The sequence below is a fragment of the Phaseolus vulgaris genome, chromosome 8, assembly GCF_051622355.1.
Source record: "Phaseolus vulgaris cultivar YP4 chromosome 8, ASM5162235v1, whole genome shotgun sequence".
Taxonomy (NCBI): Eukaryota; Viridiplantae; Streptophyta; class Magnoliopsida; order Fabales; family Fabaceae; genus Phaseolus; species Phaseolus vulgaris.
The window spans coordinates 58,857,125-58,879,618 of NC_143505.1; the positions used below are offsets into that span (position 1 = coordinate 58,857,125).

The 22,494-nt window shown below is 32.9% G+C and overlaps 2 protein-coding genes across 6 annotated transcripts; one reads left to right on the plus strand and one right to left on the minus strand.

Moving 5' to 3' along the window:
- Positions 1–93: 93 nt before the first annotated feature.
- On the plus strand, positions 94–13,652 carry LOC137826081 (AP2/B3-like transcriptional factor family protein). 3 transcript variants are annotated; one of them, XM_068631928.2, is made up of 8 exons: positions 94–182; positions 537–614; positions 822–887; positions 972–1,070; positions 1,839–1,900; positions 1,972–2,131; positions 2,269–2,475; positions 4,622–5,370. In XM_068631928.2, the coding sequence occupies exons 2-8, from the start codon at positions 537–539 to the stop codon at positions 5,153–5,155; spliced, it is 1,206 nt and encodes a 401-aa protein (XP_068488029.1). In that variant the 5' UTR covers positions 94–182; the 3' UTR covers positions 5,156–5,370. The 3 variants fall into 3 exon arrangements, with proteins under 3 accessions (XP_068488029.1, XP_090150385.1, XP_068488030.1); XM_090294259.1 differs by lacking the exon at positions 4,622–5,370 and adding an exon at positions 13,589–13,652 and having other exon boundaries at positions 101–182; XM_068631929.2 differs by having other exon boundaries at positions 101–182; positions 534–614.
- On the minus strand, positions 6,623–18,830 carry LOC137826080 (putative LRR receptor-like serine/threonine-protein kinase At1g06840). Of its 3 annotated transcripts, XM_068631926.2 has the most exons (21): positions 18,577–18,830; positions 18,204–18,373; positions 17,469–17,619; positions 17,001–17,072; positions 16,750–16,821; positions 16,379–16,522; positions 16,182–16,253; positions 15,988–16,059; positions 14,892–14,966; positions 14,100–14,168; positions 13,872–13,940; positions 13,627–13,698; positions 13,328–13,414; positions 12,664–12,732; positions 11,651–12,135; positions 11,134–11,280; positions 10,004–10,287; positions 9,640–9,691; positions 9,156–9,406; positions 8,001–8,135; positions 6,623–7,223 (listed from the first exon to the last, which is right to left on the minus strand). In XM_068631926.2, the coding sequence occupies exons 2-21, from the start codon at positions 18,307–18,309 to the stop codon at positions 6,879–6,881; spliced, it is 2,829 nt and encodes a 942-aa protein (XP_068488027.1). In that variant the 5' UTR covers positions 18,310–18,373; positions 18,577–18,830; the 3' UTR covers positions 6,623–6,878. The 3 variants fall into 3 exon arrangements, with proteins under 3 accessions (XP_068488027.1, XP_068488028.1, XP_090150384.1); XM_090294258.1 differs by lacking the exons at positions 6,623–7,223; positions 8,001–8,135; positions 9,640–9,691 and having other exon boundaries at positions 9,249–9,406; positions 18,577–18,753; XM_068631927.2 differs by lacking the exons at positions 16,750–16,821; positions 17,001–17,072; positions 17,469–17,619; positions 18,204–18,373; positions 18,577–18,830 and having other exon boundaries at positions 16,374–16,504.
- Between the last annotated feature and the right edge of the window lie 3,664 nt (positions 18,831–22,494).

The following is a 22,494-nucleotide window of genomic DNA, read 5'->3' on the forward strand; positions in this document are numbered from 1 at the left end:
AATAATTTTCTTTATATGTAATTATAAATAAATAATGATAATAATATTAATTTATTATTATTATTATTAAAGTCTACATCGGGCGGTAAATTTGAAAATCAAATTTTCATCTATAGACTTTCTTCCTCCCCGAACAAGTGTTGTTTACTGCAGCAGTCGCTCTTCCATTTCTCTTCGTTTCGGTACCAATCACTTTCTTTTTATTTTTTATTTTTTTTATTAAGTTTCTTTTGCATTTAGGGTTCTATGTTTTGTCTGCAAAAGTTCGCTGTAGTGTATTTCACAATCCCCCACTATATAAAAAACAATCTCTTACAATTTGTGCTGGACCATTTTAGTGACCATTGTGTTACAGAGTTATTTTAGACTTCTTTTAAAGAATCAACTGAAAAAACTGAAAAAAGCTTTCAACTTGTCCTTTTTATAACCTGTCATTGATAAAGAGTTGTGTTTGTTTTTTCTCGTAATGGATAATAGTAGGTGAGTTGTTGGGTGACATGGCATTTGATGTTGTGTTGTCTTTTGTGCATCAGTAGATGGCAAAGAGTCGCACAAGCAACACTTATGAAGAGGCTAGAAAACAAAGACTTGAAGAGAACAAGAAGAGGTTTGAGGTAATCAATCATTTTGTTGCAGATGGTATAGTGTTAGTGGACATTCTTTTTGCTTTGTTTGTAACTTTGTCAGCATATATAAGCTTGTGTAAAGATAGATTTTCATGTTGGTTGAGTTGAAATATGCATAACTTGGTTTGGTACTGATTTTATGTTTTGAATTTTGATGATTGTTCAATTTACTTGGTTTTACCTTTTTCTCTCAAGGATTTGGGAATTTCAAGGATTTCAAAAAATTTGAATGAGATCACAAGTTCTGCAAAGAAGAGACAGGTAAAGTTGTATTTTATTTGGTTTCTCTCCTCAAAGAACCTGGATTTCATTTGATTCATTTTTTTGTGTCCTGTGCCTGGGCAGCATCATGTTCCTAAACCGAAACCTAAGAATACAAATGGTGAAGTGGAACCCAGGCGATCTTCACGTGTGCGAAACCCAGTTGCTTCGTACCAGGAAGATGTAAGTAATATTCTCTTTCAATCTACCATAATGCAGGATCAAACAAAAAACATGTGAGTCAAGAAAAAGAATAAAGAATCAATTTGGGTTGAACAATGGATTATCTTAAGCTAGTACCGCTGGTTATAATAACTTTTGACAAAATTCACCCACACACCTATAGTTGGTAGTTGATAATGGGAATACAGAAGCACACCACAAAAAAAATGGTGGTAGACTCATGATTGTGTGGTTTAAGAGCATCTGCCTGTGTTTATGGAAATATGCCAACAAAATATTCACCATCTCAATAAAATTACAATTTTTGTGAAAACTTGAAAATCTCATGCTCTCTAGTTGACTCTCAATGCTTGGAGATTGGATTGGATAGGTGGAATTCTTCAACTCCTAACAATTTCTTTTTACAGTGGTGGCGTGATTTATTTTCAGAAATATAAATTACTCTCTACTTTTCCAAGACCTTTATTTAAATTTGGCTCCTCATTCTTTCATAGGTGAATGTATATTTTGTCTAAGAGTCCAATATAACTTTCAAGAGCATAGTAATTAACCGATTAAGAAGTACCCAACAATTCCCCTAATCTTTTTTATTCGTTAATCCCATTTATATATATTTATTGATGATTAGGTATGGTAATGAATGAGCATCCATATTTGTCTCTTTGGTGTTATGTGGCTTAAAAGAATTGATTTTTGTCACTCTGTTTCTGAGATGTTGGGTCTAGCAGAAATGTGTAGATGACAGTGTGTATATGCTTTCTATCACAGGTGAGCATACACCTTCCAGCTTTGCGGAAGAGGTCAAGATCAAATTCTTCGACATGGGGAAGGTGGTTTACTTACCTAATGACTTTTCTATATTGCTCATCAAATATTAATGTCACAGTTATGGGATTCTTAGTTACATTGCGAGGCCTTTAGATGAAATCAAAGAAGCTACAGAAGAGGAAAGACTCTGTGCTCTGGAGGCCGCGGAGGCACTCCAAATCAATATGAACTCTTCAAATCCCTCATTTATCAAGTCAATGGTTCGGTCTCACGTTTATAGCTGCTTTTGGTTGGTAGGTTGTAGTTCAAAAAATCTTTCCTTATGTTATGGCCTGCACTTAACCTGCTGCTAGTTCTTTTTGATCATATTGTTAATAAAGGTAACACAAGTTAACTTTCTTACTATATTATTTTATCTTTATTCTGCTAGGGCCTTCCTTCTAAATTTTGTGAGGAACAACTTCCAAAAACTGTATTTGACATGGTTTTAGAAGATGAAAATGGCTCAGAATACGTGGCTGTTTACATTGGCAAGAGAAGTGGACTTAGCGGTGGCTGGAGAGCATTTGCATTGGATCATAAACTGGATGATGGAGATGCCCTTGTTTTTGAATTGGTTGAAGCTTCCAGATTTAAGGTAATTTATGTTAGCACTCTTGTAATTCTATTCTAAAGCCCCAAAATTATTATGCATGCTCTACCATCATTACTTCAAGAATATCTGAGGGTTTTCTGGGGTAAACATGAAAGAAACTGGTATTGTAATTTGTTTTAGCACTCTTAATTCTATTTTAAAGCCCTAAAATTGTTATGCCTGCTCTATTATCATTACTTCAAGAATAACTGAGGGTTTTCCGAGGTAAACATGAAAGAAACCTGGTATTTTACTAAGTTACAAAATTTTGAGGGTCTTGCATCACTAATGCCCAAAGGCCCAATTTCTCTCACAAAGGACAAGACACCCCTCTCTTTCTATCTTTCCTCTTATTTATAGGCAATATATCTTATTTCTCTAATAATCCCTGCCCCAACTAACTAACTATAATAGCAATTTGACAATCAACTACTATCTAATAATAATTGGGAAGCACCAAATTCCTACCATAGCACTGTCATTGTCGGTGACTCACTCTACGACAACACTTCACTTTGTAACACTAATACAATTTAGTGAATTTTTTCGAGAAAATAGAGATTAAAATTGGAGGAAAATGAACATTAAAATTCATAAATGAGAATTCCTACTTATAGGCTCACCACAAATTCAAAATCCCTAAAATGTCTAATCCCTAATTAGATATTGAAATTTAAATTAACTAACTGAAACAAATTATAAGAGATAAATTTGCAACAATAACAAAAACAGTATCTAAAATTTATTTAAAATTCAAAATTCTAGGCAAAATCTCATAACTCTATTCTTTGTCATCTTTGTTCCATGTTTATGAATGATAAAACAATAATTTTTTCTGAACACTCCATATATTTCTTAGCATTTATGCTACACTAAGAAGATTTTGATCCAGTTTTGGAGCATAAAGAGTATTATTATCATACCTTTCTTGATTGATATAGAAATTATTCATTTTCCTTTGGCTTGCACAATTTTGCCATTCACCCAACTTGACTTTTTGGTTGAATGGGTAATTCAATGGAGGGAAAGACATTTGGTCATGTGATTGGTGTAGCTACTGTCAAGTGTTTTAGTCCATGTGAATCTTGTGATGCAATAATAAGTACTCATCATCATTGTTTTATTTTTCAATCAATTTTGCTTGTTTCTTTTCTTAGTGTTTTTTTTAATCTTCTCTAGCATAGCTGGTTCTTTGACAATGAGAACAAGACTGTAACTTTCCTTTTCGCAGAAGAATCTCAGGCATTGAAACCATGATTTTTTCAACAATCTTTTACCCTATAAATGATGCCTCACCAAGAAAAGAATTCAGATAAACAGGGGAGGGGCTCTAGGGTTGAGAAAAAGAAAATGGGAAAGGGATATACAATAAGGTGCAAGTTATTTTTATTTGTGTATATTTCATACCACTTTTTAATGAAATGGTGCATTGCATATTGCATGTTTCATAGCTTTATCACAATTCAGAGCTTAACCTTTAATAATTTAGAGGTTTTGTCACATTCAACTTTTGATTTTCCTAACACTTAATGTGATATCTTTTTGGTAAGTTGAATGAGTAGTTGAATTTGGTATATTGGACAATTGGAGTATTAGATGTTTTTTTTACACCTTTCATACTTTCATCAAAATTCAAAAGTTCACTATTGATCACTTAGAGATTTTGTATCTAGTGATAAATCTTAAACACTAATAATTGTTTTTCTTAACATTTCACGAGACATTATTTCACTTCCCAACTGCCAGTGATTACTCCATCGAACTCATCATCTCACTTTCTATTTTCCTATTTGTAGAACTTTGGATTTGAACCACTCACAAAGACATGCTTTATGCCGTTCCATCAATCATTTCTATTGATTGAGAAATGAGTGTATATGCTTCCAAAAACTTGCTTTAATTCCACTCCAAATTTCTTGAGGAGTTTGGTCTTTTACATTCATTTTTGGAGACTCGTTAGACTGGTAAAACACATGCAAATAGCCCAGACTCAACTCCTGATATCTTTATTAATGAGCCTATCCACATCGGCTTTGTTATTAGATGTCTGAAATCAGCTCTTGGATTTTAATTTATGAACATCCCAAGTATATGACATGAACTGAAATGTGTCACAATAAATAATGTGCCAAACATGCTATTGTTGCAGATTTATATTGTTAGAGCATTTCCAAATTTAGTTGAAGAAAAGGGAAAGGACATTTTAGTTGAAGAAGGAAATATGCATACAACCAAAGTACCGAAAGCTAAATGTAATCTTGAGTCAGAATCCAAGACTAAAAAGCTAAGGCAGGCAGCTGCATATGAAACTAATGAATCAGAGAGTTCTCAGGAGCATATTGACAAAGAAGTCAAACCACAGGGTCTAAATTCAACTAAGCAAACTAAAATCTATAAGAAAAAAACACCGAAGAAATCTATACTTTCGGCTACTGCAGATTCAAAAGGAAAAGTGCAAATGAAAACTCAGAATCCAAAGGTGTCTCTGGAGCTTTCAAACAAGACAAGGAAGTCAAAGGCTATCAATGCAATTGATGACTCAGTCGAGTTAGAGAAAAAAAGTTTTGCTCGTGATGCTGATAGGAAGTTAGAAAAGGTTGAACTAGTAGAAGAAGCAAGCAAATGTGTGATACAGAAAACTAGAAAAAAAACAGCTCCCAAGTTTTTCAGAAAGAAAGCATAATTTTGGAGCTAATGACTAGTAAAGAATTGTTATAAAGGCAGTATGTATGGAGTATATTATGATAACTTCTATTGTATGTTTGTCTTTTTCCCGTTAAGGATACGTTAGATTGCAATCTTGACACTTTCATCTATAAATGCTGCAAGTTGATGGGCTTTATAATAACTGTTTTACTGTTTTTTGTACTCAAGGATTTATCAAAATGTTTCTCCAAATATTTATGAATAAAGCAAATATTTCACGCTTAACCCTGAGTCCTAACACGACATTCACATAAAAGTTGCTAATTTTCATTAATTACACAACTCTTGTACAAAAACTACAAATGAGCTACAACTGGAACATGCAATCGGGATCAACTCCTTGAGCTTTCAAGAGCAAAGAACAGGTGCCAAACAGAATTTGTTGTTTGGATCAAGATTCAAGAAGCCCTTGCATCAAACAAGACGAGGAGTGAGTTTCACTTGAAATCACAGTATTTGGGAGACATTTATGGCCATAGATCTTTGTATTTTTTTTGTATACAAATTAATTATATGTTGTACCTATGCTACACACATTCTTGTTAATTATTGGATGAAATTTTGAGAGGAGACGATACGAATAATTTGAAAACCTAATGAATTAAAATGCTAACCATTCCAATTGAGGAGACTAAAACCGAACAAACATTAAAAGCTTTGAGACCAAAGTGCTAGATGAATACTTCTATTTGAAAGAAAAGGCTGACTGAGCTGATTGTCCCACATCAGTTGTGTCTAGAAAGAGCAACCTCTAGCATGCAATTGAAAGAGTTGCAACAAGAAAAATGAAAACAGCAAGAGTAAGAATCAGAGCAACAGAACTAGTTCCAAAGCCTTGTCATGAATAAAACACTTCATAAAATTTCACTCAAAAGTGGTAATTGAAGGCACAGTAATTGTGGCTAAAAATAAGACATGAGATTATCAGAAGTTACCTATAATTGGAGAATATTATGGACAATCCTCAATGATCTGTCCAACATGATCTTTTAACTTAAATCCATGTTGAATCTCTTTGAAGTTTGGCAAACTAGTGAGTGTTATATTTCTCAGATTCTGTAGCAGAACTTGTTCTCTTTCTTTGTGGGTCCCCACTTTACCATCACTATCAGCTCCACATTCAAATGAAAAAACCTTCTCTATTTGAGAGCATTCTTGTATTTTCAAAGTTAATAGACTAGGAAAATGGCCAGCCCTTGTATTCCATATTTATATACATTCTAAATAAAGTTTATTACAATTTATTGGAGCATTATTCAATTTCCTATTATGGGTGTTTATGAAATTTATAGGTAATTTTTTATTTATTTTCAGATTAATGGTGGAATTATTATCATTTTTCAACTATGGTTTTTCTGTATTTATATATTATCAATAAAAATATAAGTGTGTGAACAATTTTTAGCCTTGAAATATTTAAGTTCTTACACAAAACTAAGCATATCATTCATCAAAAGGATATAGTGACAATTGAAGAAAATACAAGTGGTTGATGTGGTACTGACTCTACCTGTATTTCAGCCATTACACAACGTAAAAAAGATAAACTGATGGGTGTACAACATCAATGTATAACTTACAAACCAGTTCACTGTCAATTAACCTTAACATAGGTAATATAGAAAAACATTAACAAAATATGACTGATATAGTACATGTGGTGGTTTCATTGTTCAAGATAGCTGATCTTTTTCAAGTTTTTATCTAGGCCTAATGGTAGGCATCTTTCCACTGACAAGGTCACTACCAGACACATCTTCTGAAACAAAAGGAGTCCTGGTAGCAGATGATGAAGGTTGTGAACTGAATATTCTTCCAGAACCACTTGTCCCATGTTCTGCTTCCACGGTGTTGGTCTCGGGTAACATTGAACAGATGTTTTCAAGCTCTCTAGCCACTTCTGCTATTTTAGGTCGCTCATCTGGTGCATCTTTGCAACACTTTAAGGCCAACGTCAAAAACTTCTCCACATATTCTGAAGGATAAGAGCCAATACGTTTATCAATAACTGAAAACAATCCACCAGATTCGTATGCCATACTAACCTGAAAAAAGAATTTAAAAATTTGTCAAGAATTGTTATCTCTCTCTCTCTCTATGGAAATCATCAAGGAACTATTATGACAAGTGATACAAATCATTTGTACCTTGCTGATGTTAGATTATTAAATAACTATCAGCATTTACACCATCTAAATTAGAATGTAATGTACAATATATTCTGTTGACTAGCTGGTGATAGGATCTAATTTAGTCATGATAATTTGTAATTTAATTTCTAAACAACACCTAATTATTCCTTCATTACTGGATTGATCGATTGTAACCAAATCATAAATTACAGATTGAGGTGTAGGCCATGAATACAATTTATCTCAATAATTATCTCTTCAAACATGGAAAATCAGTTGGACCAACCTTTGATTAATAGGATAATAGTTGAACATGACAGCTACAAACATTGTTCAGAAAGTAAATATATGAGTGAGAATAATGATGGGAAGGCATCATTGTTTGATCTCACTCACCAAATATGTTAAGCAAAGAAATAACCCTCCTTTTTCTATAACAGTTCTGGGTAAGATTAGATTACGAATGCAACTTGTTGAAACCGAAAAGACAAACAAAAAAACCTAATTCCATAAAGCTAAAATGTAATAGGACCACTTTTTATTGACATGACAAGTGTTTAGGAAAAACTTAAAACTCATGTATTGTATGAAGGTAAACTGTAATATGACTGTTGCAACAAAAAAATTGTTTCATTCAAAATGTATCTGAAAAATATAGAAATATAATCTTGAAAAGAAACCAAACCATACATGTCTGATAATATTTTCGCCATGAAAGATTGGTGGCCTCCCAGTCACAAGTTCTAGAAATACAACACCAAGACTATAAACATCACTCTTGTCAGTCAATTTGTGAGTTAAGAAGTACTCTGGATCAATATAACCCTGCATGATTAAAACAGTGAACGAACAACAGAGCTTAAATTATTTGAACACATAAACTCAACCTAACTTTCATATAAAAATATTTGTAATTATTTCGTTGCTTTCTCTATTTTGTGTTCAGAACTCCAAAAAGTCAATTTTATTTTGAAACTCTCTCAAGAAGTACAGGGCATATTATGAACTACAGGGCATATTATAAACCAAACGAAAATGAAAATCACTAGGGACGGTTCAAAACCACCAGAAAGTGATAGTATTGTAAGATATGATGGAAGAACAAAATTCAAAAGCATTTTAAAATTTGGGGGTAAAATGTGCACAAAAAGTAATGAAATTCTCAAGAAATTGATACTTTGGAGGTAAAAGATGTAATTAAACAAAAGAATAATAAACTTATAATGTTTCATATTTTTTCATATTACAATTAAGGACGGATAGAGGTAACACTCACAATCTTCAAAGAAAACAAACAGAGAGATATTTATGGAATCTGTGGTTATTGAAAGTATTGAACACATGGAGGAAAATGATTGTTTCCTTGTAGTAGACAGACACATATTTCTAAATATAAAAGGTTAGGTGAGAAGGGAGGATCATGTGTACTAATGCATTGTATTAAGAAGTGAATTTTGAGTTATGTCCTAATCTCTAATTGATGTGAGATTTCTAACATTCCCCTGACGCCGAGACCCTTTAACTCGTGTGAAACTATATATTATGGATAATCCGATAGCAGGTGGCTTGATAAGACTAATAAACTCTTGCTAAGATAGGTTCTAAATGACTCTAATATCATATTAAGAAGTGAACTTTAAGCCTAACTTAAGCTTATAAAACCGATTTATAAGGTAAGGTTTGCACTCACTTATATACTATTAAATGTCGATGTGGGATCTCTAACACATTGTTCTATATTTCTTTTTAAAAAATGTAGAATGGTGTTTCATATTTCCTAATTTTATCCTGAATATGAACATGCTCAATTCAGCAAAAAACTAAACCCATTCAAGAAAACCTTACCGGGGTTCCCATTACCACAGTAGATACATGACCAGGCACGTTTCCTTGTGTATCTGGGACTGGGGCAAGTCGTGAAAGTCCAAAGTCAGCAACTTTTGCAGTGAACTTGGAGTCCAATAATATATTGGTGGCCTTGACATCTCGGTGGAATATTGGAGGATCTACTTCCGTGTGTAGATACACAAGACCTTTAGCTGACCCTAGAGCAATCTTCAACCTCATGGAAAAAGTAAGAGGTTTTTCTGAATAAACTGTCATAAAACATTAGGTGCATAGTTCAGAGAGACAACAAGAAAGACGTGCTTTTTCTATAAAGAAAAAAACCAGAAGTCTCTTTGTGCTACAAAATGGGAATAGAAAAAGCAAGGGAAACTTGTACAGGTAAAACAACACTGTTTCATGAGAGCCAATGATAAGATGTAATTGATTTTATATGAAGTTGTCAGAAAATGCAACAAATTAGATATGAAGATACAAGATTTACCAGAAAGGTGATCCTTTAGGGTTCCATTTGGCATGTATTCATAAACCAAAATCTACAAGTCCAAAGTCATAAATCAGATGGATAAAATAAACCAGCCACAGAATGAACTGACATTTAAGGGATAGTTATTCTATGCATTTACAGCCTTTTTATAATGAAATATTTTCAGAAAGTTGTAATCCATATCCCCTTTTTTGTACAATCCATATCCATATCCATGTGCAACCAACACGAGACCGCAAGGTAATTGAAGTTATGGAAATTAGAACTTTCAAAAATAAATCAAGAATCAAAGATTACTAAAACTTTTATTATGACAAGTTCTGTTAGAGTTTACATTTCTGAACTTTAAACTAAAAGTTACCTGTTCACCCTCTTCATCACAGTATCCAATCAGAGACACAAGGTTGCGGTGATGTAGCCTTGATAGCAACTCTATTTCTGTAAGAAACTCCTTCTCACCTTGCAGGGAACCCTCCTGTGCACGTTTTATGGCAACAACAGTGCCATCAGGAAGAACACCTTTAAAAACCCTCCCATACCCCCCTTGTCCAATTCGAGCAGAGACACTAAAATTGTTTGTAGCGGCTTGCATTTCTTCGTAATAAAATGATCTTATACCTTCAATTTTTATTGAGACCCTAGATGCTGTGAAACAAATAGAAGTCTATGTTTAATATGTATCTTGATCACCTCATTCATGACAAGTTAACAACAAAGTAGAAATGGTCAACATTTCTAAATTCATAGTAATAGTTTTCATTCCAAACTTTAAGTACGAAACTGGAAGATAGTAAATTTAGCTTAACTAAGATGATTTTAAAGTTTCATGACAAAAGAATTAGCAAAAAGTAAATTTACCCGAAAGTGTAAGCTAAATCTGTAGTGTTCATGGATGATATCTGAAAAGGAGTTCAAATTGTCTTTTACATTTGACAGCATAACTAACATGTATGGGTGGGTAGAGCAGTGAAGCGTTGTTTGCATGTTCTTAGCATTAACTGGGCCCAGGTTCATAGCTCATAACAAGTAAAAAAAAATACAGGTATTATTATCTAACTTCATCAATTATCACAAAAGTTGCACTAAGCTCTTCCATCTTGTTCATCAATTAAATAGTGCAGTCCAAGTAAGAGAAGGACCAAAAAAAGAAGTGGAATGTCAAGTATAAATGTAACATTACTTTGGAATACTATAGAGGTTCAATTAGTGAATCAGTTGTATGAACATTATCTAGTCCTATCCACATTCATTCTTTCTGCAAGAACGTCCATTATAGTTCTAAATGGATTACCTATTCTTAATGTCAGGAACACTCCCAAAAGGATAATATTGTGAATGATGATAAATATAATTAAATTTGGAATATGGTTCATTCAAAATAAAATTACGAGCAGTAACATCTAGACTTCTGATTGTAACAGAGCAGAGCACTGAAGAGTAGTCAAAGAGAAGAATAATCATAGACTAAGTTATTCATATTAAGGTACTCGCCTTTTGTCCGTTTGGAAGGTGTATCTCTCAAACGTAATCTCAATACGAGAATGGTTGCAGAAAAAGTAACCACAAAGGCAATTGCACCTAAGACTATTCCAGCCAGTGCTCCTTTGCTGATCCCTGAACTCGGAGAGGTAACAGTCACTGTGACAATATAAGAAGTATGAGAACAACCGTAAAACAATTCAAAAATATGACTGTTTTTTCTATAGATTGTCAGATTTCATCTTAAAATCAATTGGTATTAAGAGGCATACTATTAAGCTGCATATTCAATGATGAGTTATAGGGGCATTGGATTTCCAATATTAACTGGCTTTGTTTAAAATCTTGACAGCAACACATAATATAACCATGAACAAGGCATTGCATCTCAGTTGTCCAACGTTTACTTATCACAGCACTGTACTTTTGTTTAATTGTCATGGTATCTCGAATGAATTAAACTGAGAAAATGCATAAAAAACTTAAATTGAGGAGTAATTAAATTGAGAAAATGTATTCTGTGACTTACCATCTCTGTAAGGATCCAGGAGAATGAAGTCTAGAAGCTCAAAAGGTCCGAACAAGTCATTAGTTGGAAGATCAAAGTCTAAGAACAAGTTCCTGAGGCGAAGAACCTCACTTGTATTGAAAACATGAGAGCTGTTATCATCAACATACATAGGAAAAAGCTTCAAGTTCATTCCCAACCGAGGACCTTCTTCCCATTCAAATTTGTTAATATGGAACTGAATAATATGTATTTTAAGACCCCTTGACATCATGCTCTGAAATGCATTCATGTACGTGCGGAAATCTGAAAATCCTGGACTTTTTAATCGATAATTAACAACCAACGGGGCAGCACAGAAACAGTCCACTGTATATTCATAGGGAGGGGGGCATGCTTGGGTGGGACAGCTAACACTGAAGTTTCCATTGATGCTACTGTCACTTTCAGATCCACAGAACTGAGCTAAGGTGTTATTATTTGAGCACATAGGATTTCCCTCTAGCCTGAAAAATAGTATTTTTCAAAGTACAAGTTATTGAATTGCCAAAATGAATTTTAATCTTGAATTGTAAACATATTGAATTATACATTATGGTGCATTAGTACTCCTTCTTTTTCTTTCCATTTAAAAATTGAAGCTAATAAATTTTCAATTTTATGGTAATTTGTAAAAAAGTAGTAAAAAAGATTAGTAAAAATCATATCCATGATACTGAATTCCCTGAATCACGTGTGCAGTATGATTTAAAGTGATTTGCAATTGGTCACATGATATGAACTGTTGACTTGTTAATTCATATTGATTAATGAAATTTGAATTTCGAATCATGTGATTCTAGCAACAATGTTTCCCAATAATAGTGTGATAAGTAAACCCTAAAAGACGGAATTTTGGTCAAATGCAATGTTCAGTAAGTTTTGACCTTTATCATAAGGATACTAACTATATTATTAATTTTAATTTTTAAGTTCAGAAGTCTCCACTACCCTAATGACATTAGTGTAACTGCAAAATAAGTTCAGAAGCAAACCAGAGAGTGACATTTGGAGGAAGATTTGTACTGCCTGATATGCTTGTAAATTGATTCCTTTGCATGTCCCTGAAAGATCATACACCCATGCTGAGAAGAACATCAAAATTCAGTAGTACCAATACTGAAGTTAAATACAAGCATAACAAAACACAAACGAGAATACAAGATGTGATTGACTGCACCAAATTTGTGAGTAAAAGAATGAATCTTCATTAATGAAGCCTTCCATTCTTGTAGCCAATCTAATTCCCTGTCCTACCCCAATGTGGGTACAATACCAAGAACTTAAACTACCCAAAGAATAGTAAATTCCTTGGCATCTTAAGTTAGAGAACTCTCCTAGCCTCAATACTGGCATACCAACATGACCATCTTCAACTTTCAACGACTCTTCCTATTTATAGGCAACATACCTTAACCCCACCAGTGCAGTCCCAGAAGAGCTTTGATTTCTTCTAGGTCAAACACAAATATCTCTCTAATTATTCTAGTGGATTAAGAATATCCCAACTGTTTGGGTCTTAACACACATGTACTATCAATTAATTCATCTCTCCAATCATCACCTTTTCTGAAATGAAAAGGAAAAAGGACACACATACGCATGCTCCCAAGTACAGGTACAACAACAAAGTTGCCCAATTATCATTTCATGTCTTACAAGTGAAGCATTTCTGATCCATTTAAAATCCTGTCTTGCCAAATGGTTGAAGGAACACTTCCGTTCAATGAATTGTTTGCAATTGACCTGTCAGAGAAAGACATGTGTTCATGATTCATTCATTTTGCAGAAATTATTATATAATTATTGAAATAAAAAACATGTATTGATTTGGAAAAGGTCAAAATATGATTTGTAACATAAGGGGATATAAACAGTTTATAACTTTTGGTTTATGGAATTTAATGCTGTTTGTTGTAGGAGAAGAAAGGATGAGGAAAAAGAAGAAGACAACTTACAGCTTTTGAAGACGTGGAAGACGAGAAAAGTAAGATGGAATAGTTCCAATAAGATCATTGTTTGACAAATCACTGCAGACAACTTCACAGGTCAAACAGTAATATTATATGAAATCATGATAATCATATTTTGAAGATTATCACATCAAACAGTGAACATAAGAGGAATATCCACATTGCAAATCCAAATAATTGGATGCGAGACCAGTAGATTTGTAAATTATTTAAGCAATAGAGGTTCTTACATGGTTGTGATATTGTCTGAAAGCTTATTAGTTGGAATTGATTCATTGAACTGATTGAAACTGAGGTCACTGAAATATACACAAACAACAGTCAGTAGAAACTGTTAGAGTCTAAGAAACAACATTGTCTTTTGAACAAGTACGTCAATATGCGAGGTGCAAACACTTGTCTTTAGAATCCTAAAAATCAATGCATAAACTGAGTTGAATGCAAATGAGATAACTTACAGATAAGTTAGGCGTGGTATCGTGCTCAAATCAGGAATTGGTCCTTGCAAGTTGCAGTTCCTAAGACTCCTGATAAAACCAAGTAACCAATAACAACATAGAATCAACCTTATTACATTTCTCCACATCAAACCAAATAATTCATTTCTGACGTGAAATTTTATTAAGTGATGCAAGCAGAAAACACAAAGGCTAGACAATGTTGTGTACGCCAAAGAAAGAAAATAGGGGAAATAAAACTTTCCTAAAACAATTTGGATTCAGATAAATGCAATAGTAGCAGAGCATAAATATGACTGATACTGTTAGGAAACAAAGAACAAAATATAGAGAGAAGAGAATAATGATATTATTTTTTGAACGAAAAAAGTTTCAGAACAATGGAGAAAAGTCTCTACTCCAAGTAAGGGTTTTCCCTTCTCAAAGGATTTCTCCTTTTACTCAGACTATCAAATTTCGCAGAATGATTCCCTGGAATATAATCTCCTCCCATTTATGACCAGAATCTAAATGACTGTATCCTCATTCACTCTCATATATCTTAAACAATTTCTCATTGAATGTTTCAAGATGAAGAAAACAAGATAAAAAAAGATCTTATTTGGTAGTTGATTAAAAAAACTACGTCTATGTGTATGGCACTAATTCCTTTTCGTTTTGGGTGTTCAACCAGTTAAATTCATTGCCAATTTTAAACTGCAATTCCTTTATACATGAGAACACAAAGATTCCCAGCACCTTGGGCACTTTGTAGTGTTAACATATAAACCAGGAATCAAAAAAAGAACTTACAGTTTTATCAATTTTGACATGTTTGCATAAGAATGTGGAATGCTATTTCCACCAAAGTTGTTGTTATCAAGTTGACTGCAAGAACAAGAAGATCCATGAAATACTTCAAATATAGTCATTAAGCATGGAATACTTATTAATTCAGTTCATATTTTAAAAGCAACAAAAATAAAAAAAATATAAAATTTTGCATGACATTAATGACAACTTTCTTGTATTAAATCTATTAATGTGGTACAAATTATGCTATATGGCACCATCAGCAAAGCATTCACTACTTATTTTACTATTTAACTCTAGAATTTCACTTTGTAATACTGATTTGTAATCAAAACAATAAATTGGATCACCTCACATTGTGAGAAAGTCTTCTGTTGTTAGGCAAACCATGTCTTTGAAGGTCATAACTAGAATTTCTTTAGTCTTAAGGACTAATGTGGTTCACTCCTAAAACTATTGCAGTGTGTACTATTCCATTTAATTACCTTTGATAAAGATGTTTGATCTAGACATGGATAATTCCATAAGGTGTTTTCTTGCTTGCTTACAAGATAGAAGGTATAAACTCTAAAATCTGGTGTAAGGAGGGAGAGGGCAAGACAAACTGACTCAAGCATATTGAACCTAGTCAATGCAATCATCTCCCCTGCCCTGCTCTGCAACTCACAAGAATTGAACATTAAAGAATTGCTACTTAGGAAAATTTTCCAATGTTTCTTCATTTTCTACCACGAGGTCAGTTTTTAAGTAGTACATATTATTGGTGATTTTAAGAATCTCTACGTACAACAATTCTCCTTGAGTTGAATCATAATTCAGAAAAATGACCAATGGCTAAATTGTTCATGGATGGCAAGGAGCAGCATAACATAAATTCATGGATATTCATATATTAGAAAGAAAATAATTAATTCCTATGGCACCTTACATTTGAAATAAGAGTATATATAATTTATGTAGCCTGACATGCTAACTAATAAGGTTATATAATCACATATAAGAAAAGACAAAGGAAAACAAACAAAAAAAACATCAGGTCCTTTATTATGAGATATAATAATGATCCTCTTATCATGCAACAGATAATAAATCATACAGAATCTTTAAGCTTGGCATCTCAGAGAGCTCAGAGGGAAGTTCTCCTGTCAATTTGTTGTTGTCAAGAAGACTGCAAGTCCAGAAATACATCTTGTCAACAATATATAGGCTTGACAGTGAACGATTAAATAAAACCAAGAAAAATATGTCGATAACTGCAATCATGTCACCAGTATCAAATAAATAACTTACAGGTGAAGAAGGCTTCCTAAGCTGGAAAGTTGTGGTGGTATTTTCCCACTAAGTGAATTATTGTTCATGTGACTGCTCCAGTAAGAAAAAACATTACTTTTATTTTATTTCTTGAGAAAGACAACAAAGGTAGAAGAGAAACGAAAAAATTCAAGTATCAAGTTTTTAAAGTGGAGTATCATTGTAGAGAACCTTACAAATGTACAGTGGTGTTCAGTTTTGCAAATGATAAAGGTATAGGTCCTGTGATATTGTTCTGATCTATTTGGAATCGAATCAGGAATGGAAGAAAGCCAAGCTCTTCTGGTAATTCACCTGTTAACTGATTTCCATTCAGGAGTCTGCAAAATAACAGGGCATTTATTTATGAAATAAATTAAAAAGAAATATCCTACAGAATCTAGTAATTTAACTTCAATTTATTAAGACAAAACTGTTTTGATTTGACTCAATGTCCAGTCTGTTTCATGCACTAATATGAGTAAAATGACTCAGAACTACTAAGCTGACAAAAACTACAAAGTTACTACATCATACGGGCCAAGAAGAAAAATTCATTTCCACTCACAAGAGTTTCAAAGGATTGATAAAGCCAATTTCCTTCGGTATGCTCCCAGTTATGTCATTCCACATAAAGTCCCTTCCAAGAATATAAAGTAAAAGAATTATTATTAGAAAAGAAATTGCAAGCTGCTACAGGATGGAATAATGGAAATATCCAAATGAATCAAAATATCATAATGTTGAAAAACTGTGGAATCTAGCAATTGCAAAATTGACAATGTTGATATGTAATTAGAAATATCAATGTAGCCTTACAACACTTCCAGATAAGATAAGCGGCCAATCTCTGGTGCCAAAGTTCCAGACAAGTTCATGTTCAGTAAATGCCTACAGGAAAATATAAAAGGTTCAGAAAACCAATAGGTCAATTTGCAAGAAAGAAAAGACTCTTCCAAAGCTTACTTATGCGTGCTGCATTAGGTGTAGTATTTACTATAAAAGTAAAAAAAGTTAATGAATAAGGCTAACATGTTAAACAAGATGATGCTTCAAATTTACAGTGAAAATATCATTCAGAATGGTGCATTTATAGCCCACAACTTTCATTATAGTTTTGAGTATACTAATTTCTCTAATCTAATCACCATTGATTAAAAAAAATCTGTGGGTGACTACAACTATTGTGGATCTGTTTGAACCTCCGAGCAAGAAAATAACAGTTATACATGTTAACATGGCTTATACAGAAGAATAAATTTAAAGTGGAGAATTAAAGTCTCATACAGTTCTCTAACATGTAGATAGCCATCGACTAACGTTGTATCCAAGCACATGACTCCTGTCCAGTTAGATGTACAAGGATCTCCACGATCCCAGTTGCTCAAATTTCCATTAGTATCAATCAAACTTCCCTTTATGGTTCTTAATGCGTCAACTGCAAGAAAATGCAAATGGAATCTTATATTTTCAATAAAAACATATGAAAACACATTACACATTATTCACTCCTACATATTAAACATCCTCACACATTATTATCTGTGGGGACAAAAGCTAAATAGTAGTTCAATATCTGAAGGGAGTGTCAGAACTTGGGGTGAGCTTCCAATAAAGATATATGAGTTTACACTAATCAGATTATGAGTATTTCCAGGAATGTTGGGTGAGATTGAAGGAGCACATGAAGAACTTCCCTCATGCCATTCCCAGTGTATTCTCTCTAAGTCCTTTTGTGGGGGTTTACATAACATCAAGGATCTTATAATATGAAGTATTGTGAATTATCACCTTATCAAACCTCTAATTAATCTAAGTAAAAAGAATTTGTTGCTATGCATAGTTGAAGGAAATAAATCTATGTAGTACACACATTGAAAATCTTACAGAAAGTCCATCATGAAAGAGATTATCTACCATATATAACTTCTAGAAATGCTGCTGAATCATTAAAAAGATTATAATAGAATACAAACTCTAATGGGGAAATTCATAAACAGAAAAAAAGAAGAAGAAGTATACCTTCAGTGGGATCAGTGATCAAAGCAGTAGCAAATAGAAAATAGCAGAAGAAACACAAGCACAACAGAACAGCTTCTTCACACTTACAACCCTTTGAAAGATACATCCCACTCAAACTGCCAAAATCTATTAAATATTTCTCCTGAACTCAGCAAAGTGTTTTTCTTGCCCTGGTAAGAACAAAACCAGTTAGAGACATTCATGAATCCCTTTTACTCTTCTAGTTCCTCAGTTTAAAAGCTCTGCAACTATTAAAAACTAGATTTTATTGATACCCTTTTAAAAAGTAACCGCATATATGTATGCATAATCTAAGTGCAAAATGTCATGCACATGCAGCAGCTATGAAACCATAATGGTTTGATGGTTTTACCTTAGGAGGGAAACAGATCATAAGCTCTTGCTGGAAGAACAAATGTTTGTATAAACTTGCAACAAATGTTAGGATTCATGAGAAGCAACATGTGGATTATAATATAAGAAGAGTGTATCAGCATTGAAAACTTCGTAGATAGTGTGGTAAAGGTAAACTTCTGACTTAGTCGCCAATGCAACGAGGAATTGTGAGTGTAGTTGTTGAAGAAGGCCATCACTTTCGTCACTCTGGCTTGCTCTTCAACATGATCCATGTATAAATAATCTTAAATCAACTCTATAAAATGGTTGACAAATACCTTTGTTCATTAAAGATCCCTTCGAATCAGCTCAGCTTCTTAATTGCGTATTTTAAGGAATTAGTATCTTACATTCGACACAGAGAGAGGCAACAGAAAAGGAGTCCATAATTGTTCCAAGATGATTTTTTTTTCTTATAAAAAAAACATCCAAAGATTATAGAATCATAAATATATATCGATCCTATTTGAATAAATTCCTATATAATCACTTACAGAGAAATAAAATTAGTTTAAAATCAGTTAATGTATAAAAAATGTTAAATATTTTTCTCGTCGGTGAAATTAGTTTTGGTCGTTAATCTAAACTGTAAGAAAACTATTAAAATTAATTTTTATCAGTAGTGTTGGTAACAAATGAATTTTTATGTATACCGTATTATAATATTATAACAACCATATCAACAAACAATAAGTCAAAACGAAATATTTTAACATCCTAATTCACATTATTAATAATTTTTTTTTTACTAAAAAAAGGAAATAATTCATTTCAATAATGATGAAAACCATCTAAAATTGCATCCATCAGTTTAAAGTTTGAATTAGAGATAAGAACCAATATCGCTTGAAAATAATTAACAAAAACAATGTTTAACCATTATAAAAAATCTCATTAATTTTTCTAAAATTTAAATTTTTTAGACACTGAAAAGATAGTTCTCTTACATTATCATGCATTATCGTTAGAAAATGTTCATTTCATTTTACCATTCATCCTTTAAATGGGAGATAGGGCGATGATAGTTATTGAACCAAATTCGACTAATTGGAGTTTTAGTTATTCTGTCTGGGCTTTTCAATAATTTTGTACGTGTAGTTTTGTTTAATATATTTCTTAACTATTATCCTTTTTTATATAATCGAATTCACACATTGATTACACACAATTAATATGAAAAAAAAGTCAGCATATACGAACCAAGTACAAAATGAAGTGCACACACAAAATCCAATGAATATATATTTCAAGTAATCTACTTCAAGTTGGCGAATATAAACTTCAATTAAATATCAAATTATCCACTTGATAATTATTATACTTATGATTGAGACAAATCTACATTAAATATATATTCTATGTTTGACTAGATCCATCAAGTTATTAACTAGCTTCAAACTTCATTTAATTTTAAGTAGAAAAGTTCAATCTAACATTTTAAATGAACAAGAGGTTATGGGAAAAATTAGCTACGAAACTGGTCTCATAGTTGAAGAATAAAGTCTATTTCTTAATGAAATCACTTACAACTTCAATGTTCTTAATCAATTGAATTTGGGTAATTATTTTATGTGATCTTTACTAATATCAATCCCGAGAAATACTTGTATATATTTTTAGCACAAGGTGGTGTTATAAAGAGGAATTAGTTGAGAAGTTTGCATCACTTAGCCTCATCTTTATGAAAGAAAAAATAGATTTTATATTTTTCTTGAAAGCATTGCATGCATGGTAACGTTGCAAAAATCATATTCACAGTATACTTATAACTAGTTCAGTAAATATTATATTAGATATTTGATAGGTTTGCACTTTTCAACATTTATTTCAACCATCCCATACTTAATTTTATTATTTTTTATTTAATAATTTAATTTATATTTTAATTAAATAACTTAATTTAATATTTTATTATTAATTATTTAGAGTTGTTAAATGGTCTAATACAGAATTTGGGTTGAAAAAAAAAAACTTTTTTCCCCATTATATTTCTTATAACACAACGGAAGAAACTGTGTCCACTCAAATAAAACTAGTAAGGTCTGATTACTTTGAAGAACAATTAGAAAAGAAAATATAAATATTTTTATTCCATCTTGTAAGCTCTAAATCAAATTTAGAGTATAAAAGTCCAATAAATTAAACTTCTTTCTCCCTTCCTTCAATTTACCAGTTCCAAGATTTTAATTTATCATGTAACTTAAATTCATTACCTCTTTTTTATCAGAAAAAATAAATAAAAAAAATGAAACATTTCAAAGGTGCTTCAATCCTTATACAAGGAACCCAAACCAAGTTTCTTAGCATCCAAAAGGATCCAACAGACATTACAACACATTAACCATATTATCATACCAAATCAAGATACATAAGCCCAACAAATACAATTACAACAACCCACCAAAGAGAACACATCCTCAATATATAACAAATACCTATATTAGAGGCATCACATTCTATTTCAAATGTCTTAGCAAAGTTAGGAAGGGCTAGAATGGGGGCTTTAGTTAATTTATCTTTCAAAGCTTGAAAAGCGTTTTCTTGCTCTTGTCCCCACTTAAAAACCACATCCTTCTTTACTATGGCATTTAAAGGTGCGACAATTGTACTAAAAGTCTTTCACAAACCGTCTATAAAAACTAGCAAGTCCATGAAAACTTCGTACTTCATTGACATTGGTGGGTGTAGGCAAATGTTGAATTGCTGCAACCTTTGTTTGATATACATGCACCCGTTTATGACTTACCACAAACCCTAGGAAGTTTATATGATCTAATGCAAAGAAACATTTAGCATGATTAGCATACAATTTTTCCTTCCTAAGAGTTTCTAATACTTGTCTAACATGTGACTCATGATCTTCTAAAGACAAGCTATGTAAAAGAATATCATCAAAGTAAACCACAACAAACTTGCCAATGAATGCTCTTAATACATGATGCATGAGTCGCATGAAGGTACTAGGAGCATTAGTCAAGCCAAAAGGCATGACCAACCACTCATATAAACCAAATTTGGTCTTAAAAGTGGTTTTCCATTCATCACCATGTTTAATTCGAATTTGATTGTAACCACTCTTAAGATCAATTTTGGAAAATATTTTAGACCCATGTAATTCATCCAACAAGTCATCTAACCTAGGAATGGGATGCCTATATTTGATGGTAATGTTATTTATAGCGCGACAATCCGTACACATCCTCCATGTCCCATCTTTTTTTGGGACAAGTATGACAGGCATAGCACATGGACTCATGCTATCTTGTACCCACCCCTTAGCTAATAAATCCTCAACTTGTTGTTGAATTTCTTTGGCCTCTTGGGGATTGGTCCTATATGCAGGGCGATTTGGTAAAGAAACCCCGGGCATGAAGTCTATTTGGTGTTCAATCCCTCTTAGAGGTGGTAAGCCTTTAGGAGGATCTTGAAACACATCTTCATATTCCTTTACCAAATTGTCCAAACATGTGGGACTATCCTTTAGGAAGTGTGACTTTCCTTCCTAGTTTGGCACCTCCTAACTCCTATCTACACTCCCCCTAACATCCCTTACTACTTACACACCTATTTATTACATTCGCACCCCTACTCTATAAAAGAAATAAGAAGATCCATCTTTTGATACTCTTGTCCCAAAGCTCTTTCCATGCTCCTAGTGATTCGTTGGGCTTGGGCCCCTTGTTGGGCTTGGGCTTCATGGGCTTGAGCATCCTCTACTTGGTTTCCATCAGGAGAGGATCCAAGAATTCGTTGCCTCTTCACAACTACTATCGTGGCACGTTCCATTGACTGGTCGTCGAAAACGGAGCAACTGCCGAAAGATTGGGGAAGACCGCGAAGATGAAGGAACGCAGCGAGAGTGAAGGACATGAACCTTCCCTAGACGTGCGACCAC

What these genes read in the sequence shown, in the direction of transcription:
- LOC137826081 (XM_068631928.2), top strand. Translation starts at nt 537, where the DNA reads ATGGCAAAGAGTCGCACAAGCAACACTTATGAAGAGGCTAGAAAACAA. An exon ending in AGAACAAGAAGAGGTTTGAG is followed by an intron (nt 615 to 821) that starts GTAATCAATCAT and finishes TTTTCTCTCAAG; the next exon opens with GATTTGGGAATTTCAAGGAT. An exon ending in TTGCTTCGTACCAGGAAGAT is followed by an intron (nt 1,071 to 1,838) that starts GTAAGTAATATT and finishes TTTCTATCACAG; the next exon opens with GTGAGCATACACCTTCCAGC.
- LOC137826080 (XM_068631926.2), bottom strand. Translation starts at nt 18,309, where the DNA reads ATGTATCTTTCAAAGGGTTGTAAGTGTGAAGAAGCTGTTCTGTTGTGC. An exon ending in CTGTGGTAATGGGAACCCCG is followed by an intron (nt 8,136 to 9,155) that starts GTAAGGTTTTCT and finishes TTAATCATGCAG; the next exon opens with GGTTATATTGATCCAGAGTA. An exon ending in GCGAAAATATTATCAGACAT is followed by an intron (nt 7,224 to 8,000) that starts GTATGGTTTGGT and finishes TTCTTTTTTCAG; the next exon opens with GTTAGTATGGCATACGAATC.